General features: G+C 37.2%; 1 protein-coding gene across 3 annotated transcripts; it reads left to right on the forward strand.

The window, feature by feature from the left end:
* The first annotated feature begins 1,416 nt into the window (after window positions 1–1,416).
* Window positions 1,417–20,050, forward strand: LOC117155519 (neuronal Synaptobrevin). Of its 3 annotated transcripts, none has more exons than XM_033331579.2 (6): window positions 1,417–1,575; window positions 6,465–6,682; window positions 8,256–8,335; window positions 8,420–8,471; window positions 9,311–9,369; window positions 17,195–17,333. In XM_033331579.2, coding segments are annotated over exons 1-5 (366 nt in total). In that variant the 5' UTR covers window positions 1,417–1,573; the 3' UTR covers window positions 9,325–9,369; window positions 17,195–17,333. The 3 variants fall into 3 exon arrangements, with proteins under 3 accessions (XP_033187470.1, XP_033187469.1, XP_033187467.1); XM_033331578.2 differs by lacking the exon at window positions 17,195–17,333 and adding an exon at window positions 12,889–17,188 and having other exon boundaries at window positions 1,422–1,575; XM_033331576.2 differs by lacking the exon at window positions 9,311–9,369 and having other exon boundaries at window positions 1,422–1,575; window positions 17,195–20,050.
* The last annotated feature ends 61 nt before the right edge of the window (window positions 20,051–20,111 follow it).

The raw sequence follows: 20,111 nt of genomic DNA on the forward strand, positions 1-20,111 counted from the left end.
TGACGAATACACTTTACAACTGTACATGACATACGATAAAGATGGCGATGCCCATGACGTCACATTTATTATGAACACTCTTAGGAAATAAGCAACAGAAGACTAGATTCCTTTTGTAATCTAATTTTTAATTTACGAGTTACTACTACGAGATATGATCATTCGGTTCAAACATTTTCTACAAAGTAGATTTTCAAAATTACAGTGATGCGAAGTTCAAATTCAAATCATACCTGTGCTGCCACCTTAAAGCAATTATGTGCATCATACAAGCATTTGAAAGTTTTGACATTTCTTTCTACTCTACTTTGTATTAGTCTGAAAGTTTATGATTTTATGATATATGCTTTAATTCTGCTACGACAACAAATATTCCTACCTACTAATAAATGACACGAATCAAGCAAGAAAACATATAATTTTCATTTTTGCAACGCAAAGTCTATAAAAGATAACTGCAAAGAATAAAATGCATAATTATAAATGCATCTGTAATATTTAAATACAAATCACAGCGGACTGCTTATTTAGCTTCAAAATGAATAACAGATACCAGCAACTTGCGTATATATTAGAATGATTGAACAATGGTAAACTATCGTTTCATCTTCCTATAGCTATCGATACAATCTTCTCGAATCTCATAAAATATACGTCTCAAAAACTTACCAAACGAACGATCCATCTTGCGTTTTCCTTCGCGTACTTTCGACATTTTTGCGAAGCAAAATTCACGATGGCACCCTCGCATCGCGACAGAAATCGTAACGAGGACATAAATAAAACATCTTGCGGATGCTCGTGCGCGTATTCTCATCGCGTTACCAGGACCGTACGAACGTACCTCGCGGAAGCGTACTTCCATACGAAACAAAAATTTATCCAATTTCACGCAAAAATCGAATCTTCAAACTCCTGAAACAAGGCCTCGCAATGAACCTTTGCATTTCTACCGTATGCACGTTTTATTCGACCACAAAAAAACGGTAACAAGTATCTCAGTTGCGAAAGGAATAGATTGACAGTGCCGGTCGTTGGCCTATTTCCGCGACACAGGAGTCCGGGTTCTCGAAAGCCACGTTAACGTCCCTGATTTACATTCAGGGTGTGTTTGCGCATGAGGGTTGCAGCTGACTCGCGTTTATTGACTGGAAATATCCGTACATGCGCGTTGCTTCCTATTCCAAGCCACGACTCGAACTTCCTTATTCGATACATCGATTCTCGTCTTCTAATCACCAACAGGAAAATTTCCTTTATATCAACGTTCCAGGCAATGTATCTCGTATATCGTCTAATTAGACGACATTTTTTATCAATTCGATGATTAGCGGATAGGAAAGAAATTTACGAGAAGGTTAAAATTGGAAATACGAAGGGGACGATTCGAACTGTTCGAGGGTAGTCGAGATAACGGTGGAGCGGCGGCGCGGCGGTGCCGCAGGAAATTTTATCAATACCGTGGCCGTCTAGTGGGTGACAGTCGCTCGTGAAAAGTACGCGGTCATCTGACGGTGTTGGCAAGTCAGCGGATAGCTCTAGTTCGGGAAACCAACAGCGATTGACGAACAACATGTGAGTAGAAATCTTCACGATTTCCAGGAAATTTGACCGATCGTGTGCTCGTCAAAAAGTGTATTGGCGTTCGAGCAAAGCCAACAAGGAACCCGTGTGCACTGGTGATTCCCTGCGAACGGGTCTATATTGAAGCGCCCCGCGAATCTATAACGCTTTCACAGACGGGGACGTGTAATTTCTAATGACGAGAAATTGCCATCGGGACCTGTCGAATAAATTCCACGCGATAGAATCGATAGACACTGCCGTATAGAAATGTAAATCTCTTGGTTCTTTACTATCTTCGTCGGTTTTCACGTTGATAAAAGGCAAGAATGGACACGTTGAAAAATCCACGAATTTATCGACGATGTAGATGAACGAGTGAATTTTTATCGATGAATTGCCTGTTTTCGAGACAAGCTCATTTCCATTACTCGGCTGTTGTACGAAAATTTATTTATTTTTTTGCAAGAGGCATTTATGAAAAATTGAAATGTTCAGTTAGTTGGAAATAGTAGTCGTTCTTTATATACGAGTGTCAAAATTAAATTTTGCCCACGTAAAATTGAACCTGGGCAAACGTTTCTTTACAGAGTAGAAATTGTCACTGTGTGAAATTCGATTGTTATAAGACGGATTTTAAGACGCAATTTCCTAGACCTGTGTCGCCAATCGATTCCCCTGCACGGCCTGTTCGCAGCACACACCAGAATTTCCAATAAAGTGCAGCAAAGCTTAAAGCGGACCATAGGGGCGATTTCTTTTGAATAGTGGAATTGCGGTCATTGAATTCTGGAACTCGATCTCGTGCCTCTCGTCTTTACGATCGAAGTCTATAAGCTTCAGAGAGGGACAGAAACAGCTTATGACTTTACTGCCATCATCCTTATCTGCCATCATCTTTTTCACGATTCGCGATTTAGTTGCATTTTTCTCTCAATTTCTACTTTGCAAATTATCTCTAAATAATCGTATAAAATTTAAGTTGTTATCGTTAGCTTCTTGATATTCTTCCTCGTGATAATTTCGTAGCACCATGATATTTTGTAAACCGTTTCCTGACATCGATCGATACCACATATGTTTCGACTGGCAAAATCGCGAAATTTCATTAGAGACACAAACGTACTGGTGGCAATCAATCGTGAAACACAACGGACTGTACGCTCTATTCGTAGTTTCTATATTTAGATAATCAATGGCGAGCACATTTGCAGCAATGTTCTACGACTTTGACGAAACAGAAACGCCCGTTTTCCGACGCGTATCAGGTGTCTGAATGAAAGTAGATCGTCTCAAACAGAGTCAGACGAGATGTGGAATATGGCTCGAACAACAGGTTTAGATGAAACGTGTCTTCTGAACAACAGATAATAAATTAACCTTATCATCTCTATTTCTATACGCACAATATATATTCTTTATTTCCGCTCACCTTTAGGCTTCGCGGTTACTTTCAGTCGCAGACTTTACACAAACTACGAACTTACACATAAACGGAACATATATAAAATTGACCAAAATAATAATCATAACTCACTTTCATCTGTATTTCGTTAAGAAAAAGACTACCATTTTATTTATAGAAAATATTTCCATTCACTTCTTTGAAATATTTCTCTGTTGCTCTTTTTTGTTTTCTTTATGCACTCGTTAACATTAAGCTGTTTAATCTTAAGCGTTTTATCTTAAAACTTTATCTCAAAGTATAGTACACTCGAGTGTTTCTAATTAATATTAACGAGGTCTACGCAGAATGGTACTTACACGTAGTTACAAACTTTTAAGTGAAGCTTCAAAGAATAAATGTTTAACATATAAATTGCACGCAGAGTTGCAGAAAAATAAGCTATCCTTTCGTGTAATCTCTGCTTTTCCAAAAAAGATAACACACGTCATAATATCTCGCGCACAGGGTATTCAGTTATATTTCGTTGACGTCACCTGTTCTTCGATAATTCTAAAATTAGGATATCGATGTGAATATTAAAAAAAAAAAAAAAATAAAACCGGGAAGCTTTCGAACAACGATGAAAGTTTCTTTTCGCGCAGCTTTTGTACAGGTTACTGCTCGAAAGTTTGTCAAACATTGATTTTGAAGAGGACCGGATAAAGTATTTCGTGATTCATGAAGAGAACGTGCATCGAGCGATTAAAATAATAATCACGATAACTATTTCGCAGCCGACTCGAAGATAATTCAATAATGACGATAACCGACGTACCTGCCTCAATCGATATATTAATCCGATTATATAAGCCGCTTGAACGCATAAAGGCTTTAAACCAGGTGAACGCTTCCCTTTTCTATCCCGTAACAAAAAAGCTCCTCTATTTCGACGTAAAAATTTTTCATGGGGAATAATTCGCATTCTTCATTATGGGACCTCGTTAATGGTTTTGTTTCTCTTATGTCGCATCCGCGTTAATTAGATCGCGAGTTGCCTTAATGATTGTGAATAAACATCGTATTCAGACTACAGCTCGCGAACCCAAACTGATCCTTTGATGTACCGCTTCCTGAGCGAACGTTTGTTGTTCGCTAATGAGTAGACTGTGAATGTCCGTGCAATTTCATATTTTTATAAACGCAACTGAAATAGAAATTTGTTTTACCTACTAAATATTACAACGAGTACTTTATTCTGGATCTTTTCATATATTTTTGCAATTTATAAATACGTAACAAACACGTAAGAATCAGTTTACTGCCCGCAAAATCAGCGTTCATTGCTGCCAACGAACACGATTCAAGATTTATTCATGACTTGTGGACGTAGATTAACATCGAGTCTATTCTGAATTACATTCATCTATTCCTAGAGTGGTACTCGACTGAATCGGTGAATCGATCGGCCGTTGCTACTCCGTCGTTCGATAGGCTACCAAAAATAAAATTCGCAACCTCTTCGACCGCTTTTTAATCTGCCATCGGTACTCGACATGTCCGGAAACCCTGATTCACCATCTCGAGCACGCGCTCCAAATCGGAACACACGTAGTTCGCACACGAAATGGTTATACGTATCGCCATTGAAAGTTTCGTTTCTTTAGCAAAACTCACTGATAACGAGAATGAATAAAATTTTCAATTGCCAAATATCTTTATCGGAATTTCTCTGATTGATAAAAATCAGAAATGAAGAGAACGAATGAAATTTCCAATTATGAAAGATATTTCTTTAGAAGTAGTATCGTTTTGATGCGTGTGTATCGGATATCGTATATGAAAGAGGAAGCTATTTGCGTGGGTGACTTCTTAATTAGTCAAACTAATATAGAAGAAAATGTAGATAGGATGTATGTATGTTCGGAAACAAATCATGAATGTAGCTCTTGGATATCGGAATAAATCGTTATAATTGAAATCGAAACGTGGACAGTAATTCAACGAAACGCTGTGAAATTTTTCCACGATGTTGAAGCATAAAGCCGACGAAACGCCAACGCGAACCTGTCATGATAATTAAACATCCTCGTTGTGTTTGGAATGGTCTTGCCCTGTCTGAAAGATCAATCCTTACGAGATACGTTTGCTCGCGTCAATACAAATATCATAAGAGTTCGTATTAGCTTTTCCTTTTCACGTGGCCATGATCCTTGCATTTTTAGTAGAATGAAAGTAAAATACGTGAATCGTGTTAAATCAAATTTGTTATCTCGCATAATGAGAGAAACGCAATTAATTATAGAATTCGTTTAGAATTCGAAGGGGAATCCTCGTATTTGCGTCTACGTGTCTCGAGTCATTTCTTTTTCTCTGAAGAATATTTAATATACTGTATCGCGTTCTTAGAAAGCGATGATAACAGAACGAGATGATATCATAAGCAGACAAAAGCAGCTATACGACGAACGTGCAGCTTTCACGAATGTGTCACGAACTTTGGCCTTTCGTATTTGCCACCGCCCTCGGTTCGATGGGAATATCGCAGTATCTACCATAATATAGAGAATCGAGTCGTAATATCTACGAACAGATTCTGAGAAACACTATAAACGTTATATTCAACACGTAAATGCAACACGTTTTAATCGATACAACGTATCCATAGCCAGATTTAAAAGAAACGAAATATACAAGTGACGATATAAATTTGATATTGATCGATGAATTTTGAGCCGACCGAACCAAACGAAGAATAGAAAGATCATTATGTCAACGTGAAAGAATATTTTATTACAAAGCCTTCTCGTCGACGATGTTTTCACGAGAAATTCAATGCACGAGTAGGTCACCATCTGATTCTTCTTGGAACAATGACGCAAATTTGATAACAAGCCGTGGCAAAGAAGGCAAACGAAGAAAATAAAAGAAGTATCAGATTAGTTGTTTTTAAGACTGGATCCTCTCTTGACGAGCGCTTATCTCGCAAAGAACAGTCTAGACACTTTAAGATTTCTACTCGCCCTTAATCTTCCAACGCGTGCATTACTTCCTCTATCTGTCGTTCAATTTCCTCTCCCGGAGGTTTAACCCACCAACGATAATGAGACTGAAATTTCCATTCATCGAGAATATTTTAAATATTTTTTCCTCGAAGGAATTCGACCAGGGAAAGCTAATAGGAAATTTTTGAATCGAATATATAAAATTTAATAGATACTTTGGATCGCGAATAGATCATAAACGTACGAACGTTATTTGGATAGTGAGAAAAGCAGGGAATATGGAAAATTTATATGGCTACTTTAAATCGAATAGTAAGTGATGAAAATTACCTGGATAGCGAGAGAAGAATGATAAACGGGGAAAATTTATAGATATTTTAGATCGAATAGATAGCAGATGATGAAACGTTAAATTTATAGATATCTTAGATCGAATAGATAGTAAGAACGATGAAAATTATGTGGCTAGTCGGAGAAACATGATAAACGAGGAACATTGGTGATGATTGCAGGGCCACCGAAGGCGGTCTAGCACCTGATGCTGCTGCGGGTGCAGGTGCAGGTTCTGATGGAATCGTCGGAGGTCCCAGGACGCCTCAGCAGATCGCCTCGCAGAAACGACTGCAGGCGACGCAGGCGCAGGTAGATGAGGTAGTTGACATCATGAAAACGAATGTTGAAAAAGTGTTGGAACGTGATCAAAAGCTCTCTGAGCTCGATGATCGAGCAGGTAAGATCTGAACTTTATCTTTCCTTTATTTCTGCTTTATATTTGTAAGATATTCCCTGACAAACTTTCTGAAATGCTTCGAACTTACGTCTTAATAATAATAACATAATAACAAGGAGTGCAATGGAATTCCATGTATTGAAAGGAAATGTCAAGCTAATGCTTAATCGAATCTAATTCTTTGAAAAAAGATTCTTATTACGTGACAAAGAATTACAGACAGACTACTGATTTATATACAAATTACAAATACAAATACAAAAAATATTTCTATGAATACAATTAAAGAAATAAGATTTAAATAAAGAATTATTTTACCTATTGAACATAGTAAGAAGCGCCTTACTTTTTGTTTATTACACGCGTTCTATGCATTCTTCTATATGCAAATTAATAAATATATAGAAATCTGAAATCTAATTATAGAGAATCATTCAGTCTTATTACATAAAGTATTTATCCCCTGATAGGTTGACATAAATGGAGTTCCGCTTTAAAAAAAACAAGCAGCAACTATGTGTTCGTATGAAATTTAAAAGTTTAAATATCGAGTGCCGACGAGTCATAAAAGAGAAAAACGAGGGACGGTAACTAAACGAAAGACACGTGATGTCCTCTGTGTCTGGTGTTTTGTACGTGCATCGTCGCGATATCCAACGAAAGTTTTCACAGGAAGAATGCCATAATGGTTAAATGGGGGGAAATGGAAATACACACAGCGCGATTACGAGCGCACAAAGCGGCGGATTAAACCGAAGGACGAGTTGTTCGCTACGTTTGCTCCAAGGATATTCTCTCCATTCATTCTCGCACGGCATTAAAGTAGTTCGACCCTGCGCGTCTCTCTACACGCTGATATCGATTACTGTGACGCTCTGGAATCGATGGCATGTTACGGGACTACCATCCTCGATCTTTCTCCCTGCATTCAGTTTGATCGTTATCCGGATTTTTCACCGGTCTCGTGTATCTAATTTTTCAAACAGTTCAAACATGTTAGAAAATCGAAGAATTATTTAGAAATTCGTTGGATGTTTCAAATACTTTCTTAATTCTTTTAAGGAAAATATTTAGTGTAGCGGAAGACTTCGTATTTTTAAACCCTACACTTTAAAGTATTTTATATTAAGAGAACGTATTTTTAAATTCTATGTTATAAAAAAAATAGGAATGAAACTTTTTATAATACAGTTAATTAAATTCACAAGTAAATTATACGCTCGTTACCATATTTTGCATAATGTATCGAGCAATTTTTCGAACTGATTTAGACGCCGATCGAAGACTCATTAAAAAGGCAGGCAGAGTAATCACATGAGACGTTAGAACAAAGTATCGTAAGATGAAAGCATATGGCACGACCAATGGCACGACCTCCCTCATTTTAGTCATTTTTAATAATAATTAATAAAAGTTTCACGTCGTAGTATTTCAAGCCCGAACAACTTCGTCCCAACGCCGTTTACAAGATTCTACGGACTCTTAAAATCGAATGCCATAGAAATAGCCAAAACTTCTTGAAAGTTCATGAAACGTGTAATTCTGTTCTAAAAAAAAATGTGTCCTTTTTTAGACGCGCTTCAGCAAGGAGCGTCGCAATTTGAACAACAAGCAGGAAAATTGAAGAGGAAGTTTTGGCTACAAAATTTGAAGGTAATAGACCCTTCTATTTAATGATCTTATCGAAATATTCGTTGAATTTAATTCTTTACTCCCGTCCTGCTTTCCTGCTTATAGATGATGATCATCATGGGCGTCATCGCACTAATCATATTGGCCATCATAGTTGGTAAGTAATTAGATTCATAGATGCACTTATTAAAGCTAATGACACTGCCATTGTAACTGTCTAAATGTTCTGTGTCATACGATCGATGTATCTCGCCAAGATTTAAAACGACCGGGTCGGCGTTAATTAAAAACGATACTCGATCATCTAAAATATTATTAATACCATTAATATCAGAATATCAGAATATCGCTAGTATATTATCGTATCGTACTATATTATTACACTGGCAGAATTTCCCTGATAACGTAAACGATACAAGTCTCGCTAAATTTAAGAATTTAATAATAGTCTAAAGAAGAACCGAATCGGTCGTTTCTGGTTAATGTCTTTGCGTCTACATTTTCGTGTTGAAAAGAGGTCTCCGTCACCGAGATCATATTGTGCACGACGCAAAGGGACGATGATATCCTTTGAGTGAAGTGTCACCAATAAACTTGCACGGTTGATCGGGGAATTCCTTCAAGCATCCCTTAGGAATTCCTCGAGCTGATAAAATCTTGTCGACAGAAGTGTCACCGTGCTTCGCTTATATCGTAACTTATCGATCATTGTTTCTGGTAAATTGAAAAAGACCGAAGAAAATTATTATGACGGTATTAAGAAAAAAGCCAAATAGACTTCTATTTAAACGATATATATCAATTAGTCCTCGCGATTGATCGAACAGTCTCGTTCGACGTGATCGCCATTATTGAAATGATTTTATTCCTCTCTTTCGAGGGAATGATCCCTCGAACTCGCGGAAGGAAACTGTTCGTAGAAGATCGAGAAGGATCACGCGCTAATATGCTACTAATCTAACGTGTGAATTCTATGTGTTTTTCTTTTTCATCTAGCGAACTTCATGTAGACGCGCTGGTTGGTGGAAAAGATTTGTGTGTGAGTGGGTCTGAAGGTAGACAGCAACAAAACTGCGACATTGCGTATTATTGTTATATCTCTGTCTCTCTCTCTCTGTCTCTCTATCTCTCTTTCTCTGTTTATCTGTTTCTATTTTTTTCCTATTTTTATCCTTATCTGTTCACGTAGGACGTGTGTACGAAATACCTGTATACGGATATGTATATGCCCGTCCTCGTTGTTCTATCTCACCCAAAAGCCATATCCCGTGTCCTGAAATTTCTTCAACATGCGTACATATGTTCTCCTGCGAATGTTCGCAATTTCATAAGAATCTTTCTTGTTGGAACCTTAACGGTGGAAATGACAGCGATATTATCGTTTCAGTAGCAAAATTTTCACTCTGAGTAAAATCACTAAACTGCATGTATTTGTGCATTAATCCATAATTTTACGAAAACAATCAAAAATGTAAATTTTACCTATCAAATATTATAACGAGTACTTTGGATATTTTATATGTTTTTGGTATATGGTTGTTTTAGCTGCTTCAACCGTATGACATTACACGCGTTCTATTTATTTCTCCATCATTAAATTTCGTGAACCATAAATGCTAAAAAAATCACGTTAACGACGTCGTTAAGCGATCCAACAAAAGACATGGCGAGAGATGCTTATGAAATTGACGCTTAATCATCGGTGTTATATACATATTGTCTGCCTGTAATAGGTACTTGCTGGTGTATCTGTCACTATCTGTATTTCCCCTAAGAACCGCCACCGTCCTTCGAGGCTCGTTGTATATTCATGAACCACTGATTTCGCTGTGCTCTGCTCCAATTAAGAATCACAGATCACGCACGTTCGCTACCATCAGAAACGAGAAGGAAACCGAGGAACGGTGTTTCATGAATTCTCGACGAGAATCTCTAATCGTCAACCAATCCTGATGTGTCTCTTCCAATGCAACACGATCCAGAGCAGCGATGCCACAAACACGAACGTTGGAGGCTTTGAGAAAGAATTTAAGTTACGAGAATAATCGATGTTAAAGTTGTTGGTCAAACAAAGAAACTTCCAAAGTATCTGAAAAGTTAAGTAACATGTTGTAAGTACGCGTCTTTTATCGATGCATTTAAACTCTATGGCTCTATACGTTGCCACTAAGATCAAAGCCTCCGCGGTTTCGTTTCTATGACTCTGTCGCGACAGGACCTCGTGTTATTGGAAAAAAAAAGAAAAAAAAGGAAGTTAAGAGAGAGTAAAAACTTAAAAGGTGTCGTTAACGGGGTCAAGGCGTATTTTCGAAGAGGAACGCGGTGATTTTTTGAATTTTTTCAAGACGTTCCACAGCAAGACAATCAGCTTGAAACCGCGAACAGAAAAACGTTTTGAAAGCTACGCAACCATTCACCCAGACCCGTGCCTCGTAATTACTGTTATGTGTCTGTCTGTACATTTTGGTGGCATTATTCCCTGTCTTTCTTCCGAAGTTAGTCCCAGCCAGTGATTTTCAATTTTTTGGTGGTCGAGTAAAAAACGAGATACATATGCAAACGAACAAAAGTGCGACGAGACTCGTGTAGCCATGTAGTCGCGTGGAAAAAAGAGCAGGGAAAACGAAAATTAAACGATAATGTGCGTGTCGCGTGCAGTGAACGGAGATAAAAACGAGCGATAACCCTTGAATACCACCGAGAAATGAAAACACACGAAAGGACAACACCACAACGACAAATTGACAACATTGACAATTAACAACAACAACAAGTACTATATATATATATATTGCTCCTATGAACAACAAATAAGAACAACATCAACAACAACAGTAACAACAAAATCGAAAGAGACTTCTATAAAAGCTTTTATTTCACTCCCTCTCTTCTCTTCGGTACGGTAAGCTACAAATTTTACTGATGCACTTTATCGATACCAATTCTCTTTTTCAATATCTTTCTCTTCTTCTTCTTCTTCTACTTCGACATCGTACAAGGAGACAAGAATTTTTCTCTTCTTCCGGCATACTGGTTCTAAGTTTAATATCTTATTGAATATCTTCCTACGCGCAGAAGTGAAAATATCTCTCAATTTCATAATCTATATTTTTCCTTTTTCTTTCTTTTCAAGATAGAAATAAATAATATTCCATGGATCACCGTAAATAGAATCTTTTTAAGAATTCGATCAATTTCTGCGCGCAGCTTATAAATCCAAACATTTTGCATATTCGATTCAGCATGAGATTCTATAATACTTTCTTTATTTATTTATTTATTTATTTGGCCACGTATCGATCCTGTTTATTTCCACGAACTCCAACACCGTTCCGGTATATACATTTACATAACAATATATATGATAATTATATGAATGTAAAAATATCTCGAATGCGAATATTTCTTTCAACGAAACGAAATATTTCTGGGACGATCTTCATGCTGTTTGCATGTTTCTCGATGCTTGTAAACGATTATGGGGCATGTATTTTTTATGTTTTACCTTCAATAGACACATAGTTTTTCGCCCGATCGGGAAACGTAGAGATGCATGGCTTCCTCTGGTTATCTACTATACTATGTGCTACATTACGAGGAGAAAAAGTTCGATGGAACGCTTTTATCGGAGCTTCCAGTAAATTACAATGATCGTTACAACGAGAAACGTTTTCACGAGGAAAAAAAAAATATGGAACGATATCAAACGATATCAAACTAAAAGTCACAACGATAACGTGCAAGAAGAAAAACGCGATAATGGTGTTCGGTCTTTACATCGAACGATCAGTGTATAGACACGAATTTCCAAGCAATACTGGATGTTAAATGTGATCGTAAATTGCATGCGACTTGCTTATGAAATATTATATTATATAAATTTATATTTCTATGTCTGAATATGCATTTAAGGAGTAGGCTATTAGATGTGTGTATCATCGTGGACAAAGGTGTAAATTTCATGTTACAATAGAACGGAAATAACTACTGATTTCTTGCGCCTCTGAGCGATTAGATCGTCCGATTAAAAGCGTCTCTACCTACATACTTCGCGCCGTATCGTTTCAAAAGAAAAAGTTCGCCATTAATTAGTACGCTATTAATTGTTTGCTTGGAGTCAGTTGTTTTTCTGGCATGTTATAGCCACTAGAGCTTCCTACTTTCTTTAGAATAAACGTGGCACTCAGAAACCAAACTGATCGACTGATAATTTTTCAAAAATTCCCTACTTTTGCATAGAATGTATCAGAGTAACGTTCAATTTTCCAAAATTCAATCGATTAACCCCCGATGAAGTTGATTACTTTGGCTTGTGTGTGACTCAGGTTTCATTTATTTCTCCCATTTTGTCCGATCTCTATCGAGAAAAGCTATCTTTGTCCATGATGGTCGTAGACTGGCATTCTGCATGCGAAGAATACCAAAAAAAAAAAAAAAAAAAGAAAAAACTAAAAGATCGAAACGAAACCAAGCGATGTGACTGAAACGTCCGGCAAGATGAAAGATGTTGCAAAACAAAGCGGTCGCTTGGAAACGGACAAGGAAAAAAAACAATCGCCTGTTGTTCTTTTCAGCGAGCGCCATCGGCGGCAGCGACTCGCAAAACTGTACACGTGAGTAAAATTAAGGCAACAACAACAACAGCAAAAAAAACAGAAAACAAAAGCAACCAACAGCGAAAGGAAGACGAGTGAACAAACGGCGGGGAATTTGAACGTGTGAGACGAGTTTGAGACTGCGTTACAATGAAAGAAAAAAAGGATGGAAAAGGATACACACGATCGATGAGCAACAAGTAACAGCAACAATAGGAAAGCAACAATAAGGAAGCATTGTACGATAAGATCGAAGTAACCTAAAGAAGTGGAGGAACAGTGGTAATAACGGGTGATCGATGAGAGTATCGACTATTGATAGAGGTTCTTCGATCTTCCAAGTTCGGCAAAACTCAAAAAATAAAATCAGAAAAAAAGAAAGAAGCGAAGAATAAATTGAAATGTAAAGGATATGTTATATCGAGGAAGAGAAGATCGAAGAAGAAGAGATCTAAACGATTGCGGTTCCGTTTGCAATTCCGCCATCATGTTCGAGATCCAAAACGATGCTTTCGATTCGAACACGACAGTGGACTCGATCAAATTCGTTTTGTCAACGTTTCACAAATGGACGAAGGCCGGCCGCGAAAGGAGGAGACGCAGGATAAAAAGAGCGAATGGTTTACAATTAGAAACTTTCGTGGATCGTTCGTCTAAGCATTGTAACCGTTACATCGACCGATAGCAAAACGGAAAAACGGTGATCGTACGGAATAGAGAAGAAGAGGATGTAATAACTGATCTAATAATTGATCGATTCTTGCCTTCCTTCGTCCATCCTTGTGAGCTAATCCGCGCTAAATAAATGAATAAAGGAGAGAGAATAATTAATGGCCAGTGTGTACAAAGAGAAGAAGGGAGTTAGAGAGAAGATGAGGAATTATCGCGATACAGGGTGTCCGTAAAAACTAGCAGGATCTTTTCGACGAAGGCAGCGTGTCGTAGGGAATTTTCATTGTGTCCCCCTTCCTTCCGTAAAGAAGTGCCGAATATAAATAAATAAATGTGTGTATAAATGTATATCGACGTTTACTTTATAAATAAAACATGTATGGCGAGTTACGAGGAAGAGCGTACGATCCAGGAGAGAAATCGAGAGAACGCGGATCTTCCATCGTTCCAAACCATTTTGTGATTCTGCTTCGAGACTCGAGCTTGTACAACGATAGAACGAAATCATCCGTTGTTCGAAGATTCTTGTCCATCCCTTCCAATCTTTACGATCATGTAATCTTTATTGCCAAACGCTTCTCATTGTCGAGATCTCGCTGCGTTTCCTTTCCGATCGTTTCATTCATTTTTAAAAGACGTTTCACGATAAAATGTATGAATTAGGATTAAGCACAAGGGAAAATGACGAATATCGGTAGGACTTTTACGCTTCTGAATATCAATTAAAAGTGGAAAGATCGGCCATATCACGCGTGGATCGTACGCTCTGCTTGTAACATATATGTACATCTCGTATTGTAAATAATATCATTTCTCCTTCATGTTCGTTCGATTATGACCAACTGCTAATAATTAAATAAACGACTCGAAAAAAAGAGAAGAAAGAAAGATATATGATACCACGGTGAGAAACTATGCAAGATAGTGAGCGTGAGAGCGAGAGAGTAAAAAAACAGAGCGAAAGGGAGATCGAGAGAAAGAAAGAGAGTCACGTGCATTCTTTGTTCTTTCGCGTCCGTTATCCTTCCATCTAATCGGAGAATTAAATAAGTAGAAGAAGCCTGCCTTCGTCGAAGATGGCAACGAAATGTTTTCGAGCAACCTGTGCGACGAAACGAGAAGGCGGACAAGATTAAAGAACAAAAATAAAGAGCGGGAAAGAAATAAAAAAAGGAAATAAATACAAGAAAATATGAAATAAAATAATGCTATGAGCGAGAAAAGAGAGAGACGCATCGACTTGCTCGAGGCACCTATGTAGGTTCGTTTTAAGGCTTGAAGAATTATCTTCAAATGTTATGTATACATGTTAATATTAATAATAATAATAATAATAATAATAACAATAATAACAATAACAATAATAATAATAAATAATAATAAATACTAATAATAATACTAATAATAATGATAATAATAATTATGATAATAATAACAACAATAACAATAATAATAGTGCAGGATAATGTTTAACAAGATAAAAACCGTGCAACGTGACCACCGTGGAATCCATTGGCCATTTCGAAGAAACGAAACAAAACGGAAAAGATACACGGTATGGAGTGTCGTCGATGATCCAAGACAATGTTACGAAGTCTACTCTATGCACAGAAAGTTGAAAAAGTTTAAAAGCTGTTGTTGCAGAAGACGTTTTTATTATATTGCAGCATACTTGTGCACTTCGTTTGCAGAATTTCTACTCGACTGCTTACGTACTTACGTGCTTAGTGTACGACTACTTACAACGTACAGAAGTGCATTTCTAGGATCATTTAAAATACTTGTAACAAGTTTGAATTTATACCCCTTTTCAACTCGAAACAGCTACACTCGTGGATTACAAGCTTTCGACATTTTTAGAGAAACATTTTTGTGTATAGAGATGATTTTGACTGAAATGTGTCATCGTTCTTCGTCGGCACTTCGTACACGGTTCCACAGAGGAAACGATATCCTCAAAGTTTACCACTATCAAGTCAACCACTATATACGAAAGAAAGAATCCGATGAAAGGAAGCGCATTCAACGGCATGACTTCTCAGGCAGCTCGAGGAAGTCGTCGATGGTTTCCTTTTCATTTCACTCGTTTACTCTTGTGTTCATCCGTGTTCATCCATCGAACGAACGAACCATTCCAATTTTGGCATTTAGAGTCCATCGAGTCCCTTCCTCCGCGTATATCCGTTTTACTTCTAAAAAAAAATTCATTCATTTGGAGAAAAAGAAAATAGAATGATGAAATAATCAGCTACGAAATCGGACTTCTTCCAAATTCTGTCCTCTGTCAGTGGAAGCAATTGTTTCTTCTCCTTCTTTCTGACAAGATTCTAATGATTCGTTGAAACTACGCGAAGAAGGGGACCAGAAGTTGTTAAACGCGGAATAGCAAGCATTATCGATCGTTGGGGGAGAAGGAGTTTCAGATAGGATTCTTATTCGAATCCGAAATCATAGCGTTTAAATATGGTTAGATTGTGTTTGAAAAAGGAAAGAAAGAAAGAAATATAAAACGCATAACTGTACGTCATGCGATACCTTGACCGTGTGCGTGTTAATTATTAACGACGATTATGATCATGATTATGTTGCTTTCAACATTGTACAGTATCGAATAAAAATTACAGTGCGTGGTCAGAAAAAAAAACAGACAGCTGTAGAGAGCAAACGGAAAGAAAAAGAAGTGGAAACTTCCTATGCGACTCTGTTTTGGGTACGATCGTGTTAGGGATGCCTTTTTATCATTTTCTATTTTCCTTTCCTTTCACGTTCGACGAAATTCTACCTCGAAGACACTGTTCTTCTAATAACGAGAAATACGAGGTTCCGAATTTCGATCACGGTCGTGGCCAGAAAAAGTCGACGTTAATCGATTGAAGTTGTCAACCTAGAAAAATATCTCACCGTTAACCACGGAGAAAAGGAACCATTTAGAATCTAATACCTATTTAACTCCAATAGGAGGTAAGAACTCTGAATATACTTTCCTTATTCATTTTCTTTTCTATTCTCGTATACTTCTTTTTACCAAAAACAATTGTCATCTAATCAATTTAATGTGTTTCAGTTGTAAATGTATATCGGTGTTCCGAGAAAATCGCGTTTATCATTGTGATTGAAGCGATCTACAAAATTACAAGTCGCAATTAAGATCAATCAACCCTTGCCTGTGTTCAACATACATTTATTACATTCGTCAATCGCCAATAAACAGACAGATACATAACCCCCTTCCTCCTAAATTTCCGTGCAATTATTCGAACATAAATGCACATCATTACCATCTAATATCTTATTAAGTTTCCCTTATTGAAGGTTCTAAAGCAAAGTGCTTGTTGGCCTAACTTTAAAAACCAAAGCGAGAAGCTTCTCACGTCGTATCGTGTTAATCTAACAATAAGAAAGACCAAAGTAAACAATACTCGTTACATTGAATTTCCTACTTGCGCTCGTCTTTTTACTAATTTCGTTTTTCCCTAATCTTTAAAAAGATATACAAAATCGATATATAGATCGAAAAATGACGTCCTTCCATCTCTCTACTAATTTCTCAATTTCTGTTTATTCGACGATAACGTATTGATCGGAAATAATTCGTGCGATTCCGTTTTTGCAGCGAAATTCATGCCAGAATCGACACCACCGCCTCCAGCCTTTGCCTACCCACCACCAAATCAGATTCCGGGCCAAGTTGTCGCCGCTGGCGGACCAGCCGCTGCACCAGGAGGTGTAGCCGGCGGAGCAGGCGGTGCAAGCGGATCACAAACCGCTGGTGCAGCGTTAGTTGGCAACTTGAACGGCATTCACAGCGTGATGTAAAAAAGAGATAGAAAAATATACACTTCTCCGTACCGTACCGTATCGCAATAAGAATTTTCCGAGTTAACCTTAAGCGGGCAACGTGAAATCTATTGGCTTGAGAAACCAAGTGAAAGAGCATTTTAAAAAGAAACAGAACATAAAGAGAAGAGAAGAAAAAAGAAAGGAGGTTCCAATCGAGAAACCCGATCGTTAGACGCGTGACCACGTTGAACCGTATCCAAAATTCAGATCCCACAATCAGCACAGGTTTCTTTTCGACCTCTTCAACGAGATAGAAGAAGAATCGAATCTTCACAAGAGTCGGTGAAATAAACGTTTGATCGAGGAACGAACAGCTAACGCGTTAACTGCCGCGATGCAATCCACGAACATGAACAAAACCAATACAATAATCGATTTTGCTAAAGGTGTTCTCTGTTTCGATCAAGCAAGCGCCGCCATTTATCCTTTCTGTCGTATTTATCGATCGCAGTGAGTACAATCCAACCGTAAAGCCCGTAAAAGAATCACAAGATAGAGACGCGTGGCGCATACTGCTAGTTCCTTTGTGCAGTTAATGTGTTAAAAAGTACGCTGCTGAAGAATGAAAAATAAAATCGCGAGTTCCATAATAGCTTGTAGGTACAGTCTCCGTCTGTTACTATATACTTCCTGCTCGGTGGTGAGCACTTAGAGAGCCGATAGGGAAGTTGATCGACCCTCCAGAACGTTTATTTCGTGAAGAAAAGATAGCAATCTGTCTAGGTATAGATTTTTCTGTATATCGTCGTCGACCTCGACAAACTGGAAGATTTAACTCGATTCGCGTAATGGTAATCCTAGCCGAAGAGTTAGTAAGAGGGGAAACGAATGAACAAAATACGGGGGAGGACAATGTTCACGTGTCGGTGGACGAACATGTGTATCTACGTATATACGTGTATATGTACATAAATTATTACGAATTATCGATGTAAGATTGAACTATACATATATATGTGTATATATATATGTGTATATATATATACATATACATATAAGTAATGTGACTTATAAATACGTAGTAGATATTGCGACGAAAAAAGAATGACAAGAAAGAAACCGACAGAGAAGCAGAGAGAAAGTGAGAGAGACTGTTAGCCTGACGTTTTATTATTCTTTACTTGGCACTGTTCATAAATGAAGATTAGCAATTGTTGTTCTGAATGGAAATTAATGAATGCATTAAGAAGGATGATTTCCACGTTGATTCGTTTGAACGATTCTTCTTTGTGGATCCTGTTTTCACGGATTCGGGAAATTCATCTTTAGTCCCTATTTACAACCAGCTCTTTATTAACCAGAGATTTCATTGTCTTATGATTTTTAGACTTTATATTGAGTACGCTACTTTTTATGAGTCGACGCGCGACTGGAAGATGGAACGAAAATGATCGAAAGAAAATTTGGCCCATAAATGTCCCCTTTTTCGAAATGATCCATACTTCGTTATAAGTCGTATTAATGAAGATATTTGCCGATTTTTTAAAGATGACTAATCGAATTATCAACAATTGCTTGTAATTCATATTATAATTATATAATTTATTATATCAGAAACGAAAGCTGTCGAATGTATCAGCTACTGTCGAAAGAGGGAGCATTTGTGGATAGGGATTTGATAAAGATTTTCTATTATTTTTATGTGTGAAATCGCACCTAAGGGAATGCTCACTCTGTTTAGCGACAACCAGTATGATATCGGAATCCTCTTAATTATAGTATTCAATGGTACAGTTTTTTTTTTTCTTTACGAAACGGAAATAAAGAAATGTTTCGATGATTAAAAATCGATATCGCGATAGAGATTTCTTTTCTCGAACTAACTGGCAACTTCTTGATATTCTTCTCTTTATTGGCCTAGTCTGATTAATGTTTCATCCAGTTCGTTTATTAAACCTTATCATAAAATATCGTTCAATTTCCATAAATGATTAAGAAAATCGTAGGAAACACGATGATCGATTCTCTCCTTAAACTATGCGACTACGCTTGTATGTGTATCTATGTATGTGCATACACCGTATGTACCGTAACTAGATGTTCCAGAAGAAACGTAATCTTTGTATGTAAGAGATGGTATGGAAGAAATATCTCTTTAAAAACGCTAAAATGCAAAGAATTTGTAAGGGTTGCAATCAATGTTTATCGAAAAGAAACCGTTAGAAATAAGATCATTCATTTTGCTACACTGTTGAAATATGAACAAGATTTCGAGGTTTAACAATCGTAAAACGTTTCCCCCTTAATTACTGTAAAAATCGATCTCTCGAAGCATACTTTCCTTGCTCAGGATGCAATTAAATAACCAGTCCATTTATCCCTCGATGACCCTCCCTTTATCTCCGAGATGCTTATTACTATGTCCACGAATCGATGAACAATAGAGAAACGATTATTTAAGATGTTTGTAAGTATGAAGAGAATAATTATACGTATTACTATGTAAGAAGGCTTTATCACATAGGCAGTTTAACGTATTATTACGAGGTATAGAGATACGATTAATATTCGCGATAATTGATTCAGTTGAGCGTCATTCGATTTACTGATCGAGGAATCTATGTTCATCTAGTTTTAGATGTTACTGTATATTAGTCTTAAATAAACACAATTATGGAAAAGATAAAAATATCTGTTTGTAAATGTTTTACTATATTCATCCTACAAATGTATTTTATTACTGTTGAGCT

Source organism: Bombus vancouverensis, chromosome 12 (assembly GCF_051014615.1).
Source record: "Bombus vancouverensis nearcticus chromosome 12, iyBomVanc1_principal, whole genome shotgun sequence".
NCBI classification, from domain to species: domain Eukaryota; kingdom Metazoa; phylum Arthropoda; class Insecta; order Hymenoptera; family Apidae; genus Bombus; species Bombus vancouverensis.

Bases quoted from the DNA above. Each gene is read 5' to 3' on its own strand.
- LOC117155519 (XM_033331576.2), top strand. The intron at 6,683-8,255 runs GTAAGATCTGAA...GTCCTTTTTTAG, and splicing joins TGAGCTCGATGATCGAGCAG to ACGCGCTTCAGCAAGGAGCG. The intron at 8,336-8,419 runs GTAATAGACCCT...TCCTGCTTATAG, and splicing joins TTTGGCTACAAAATTTGAAG to ATGATGATCATCATGGGCGT.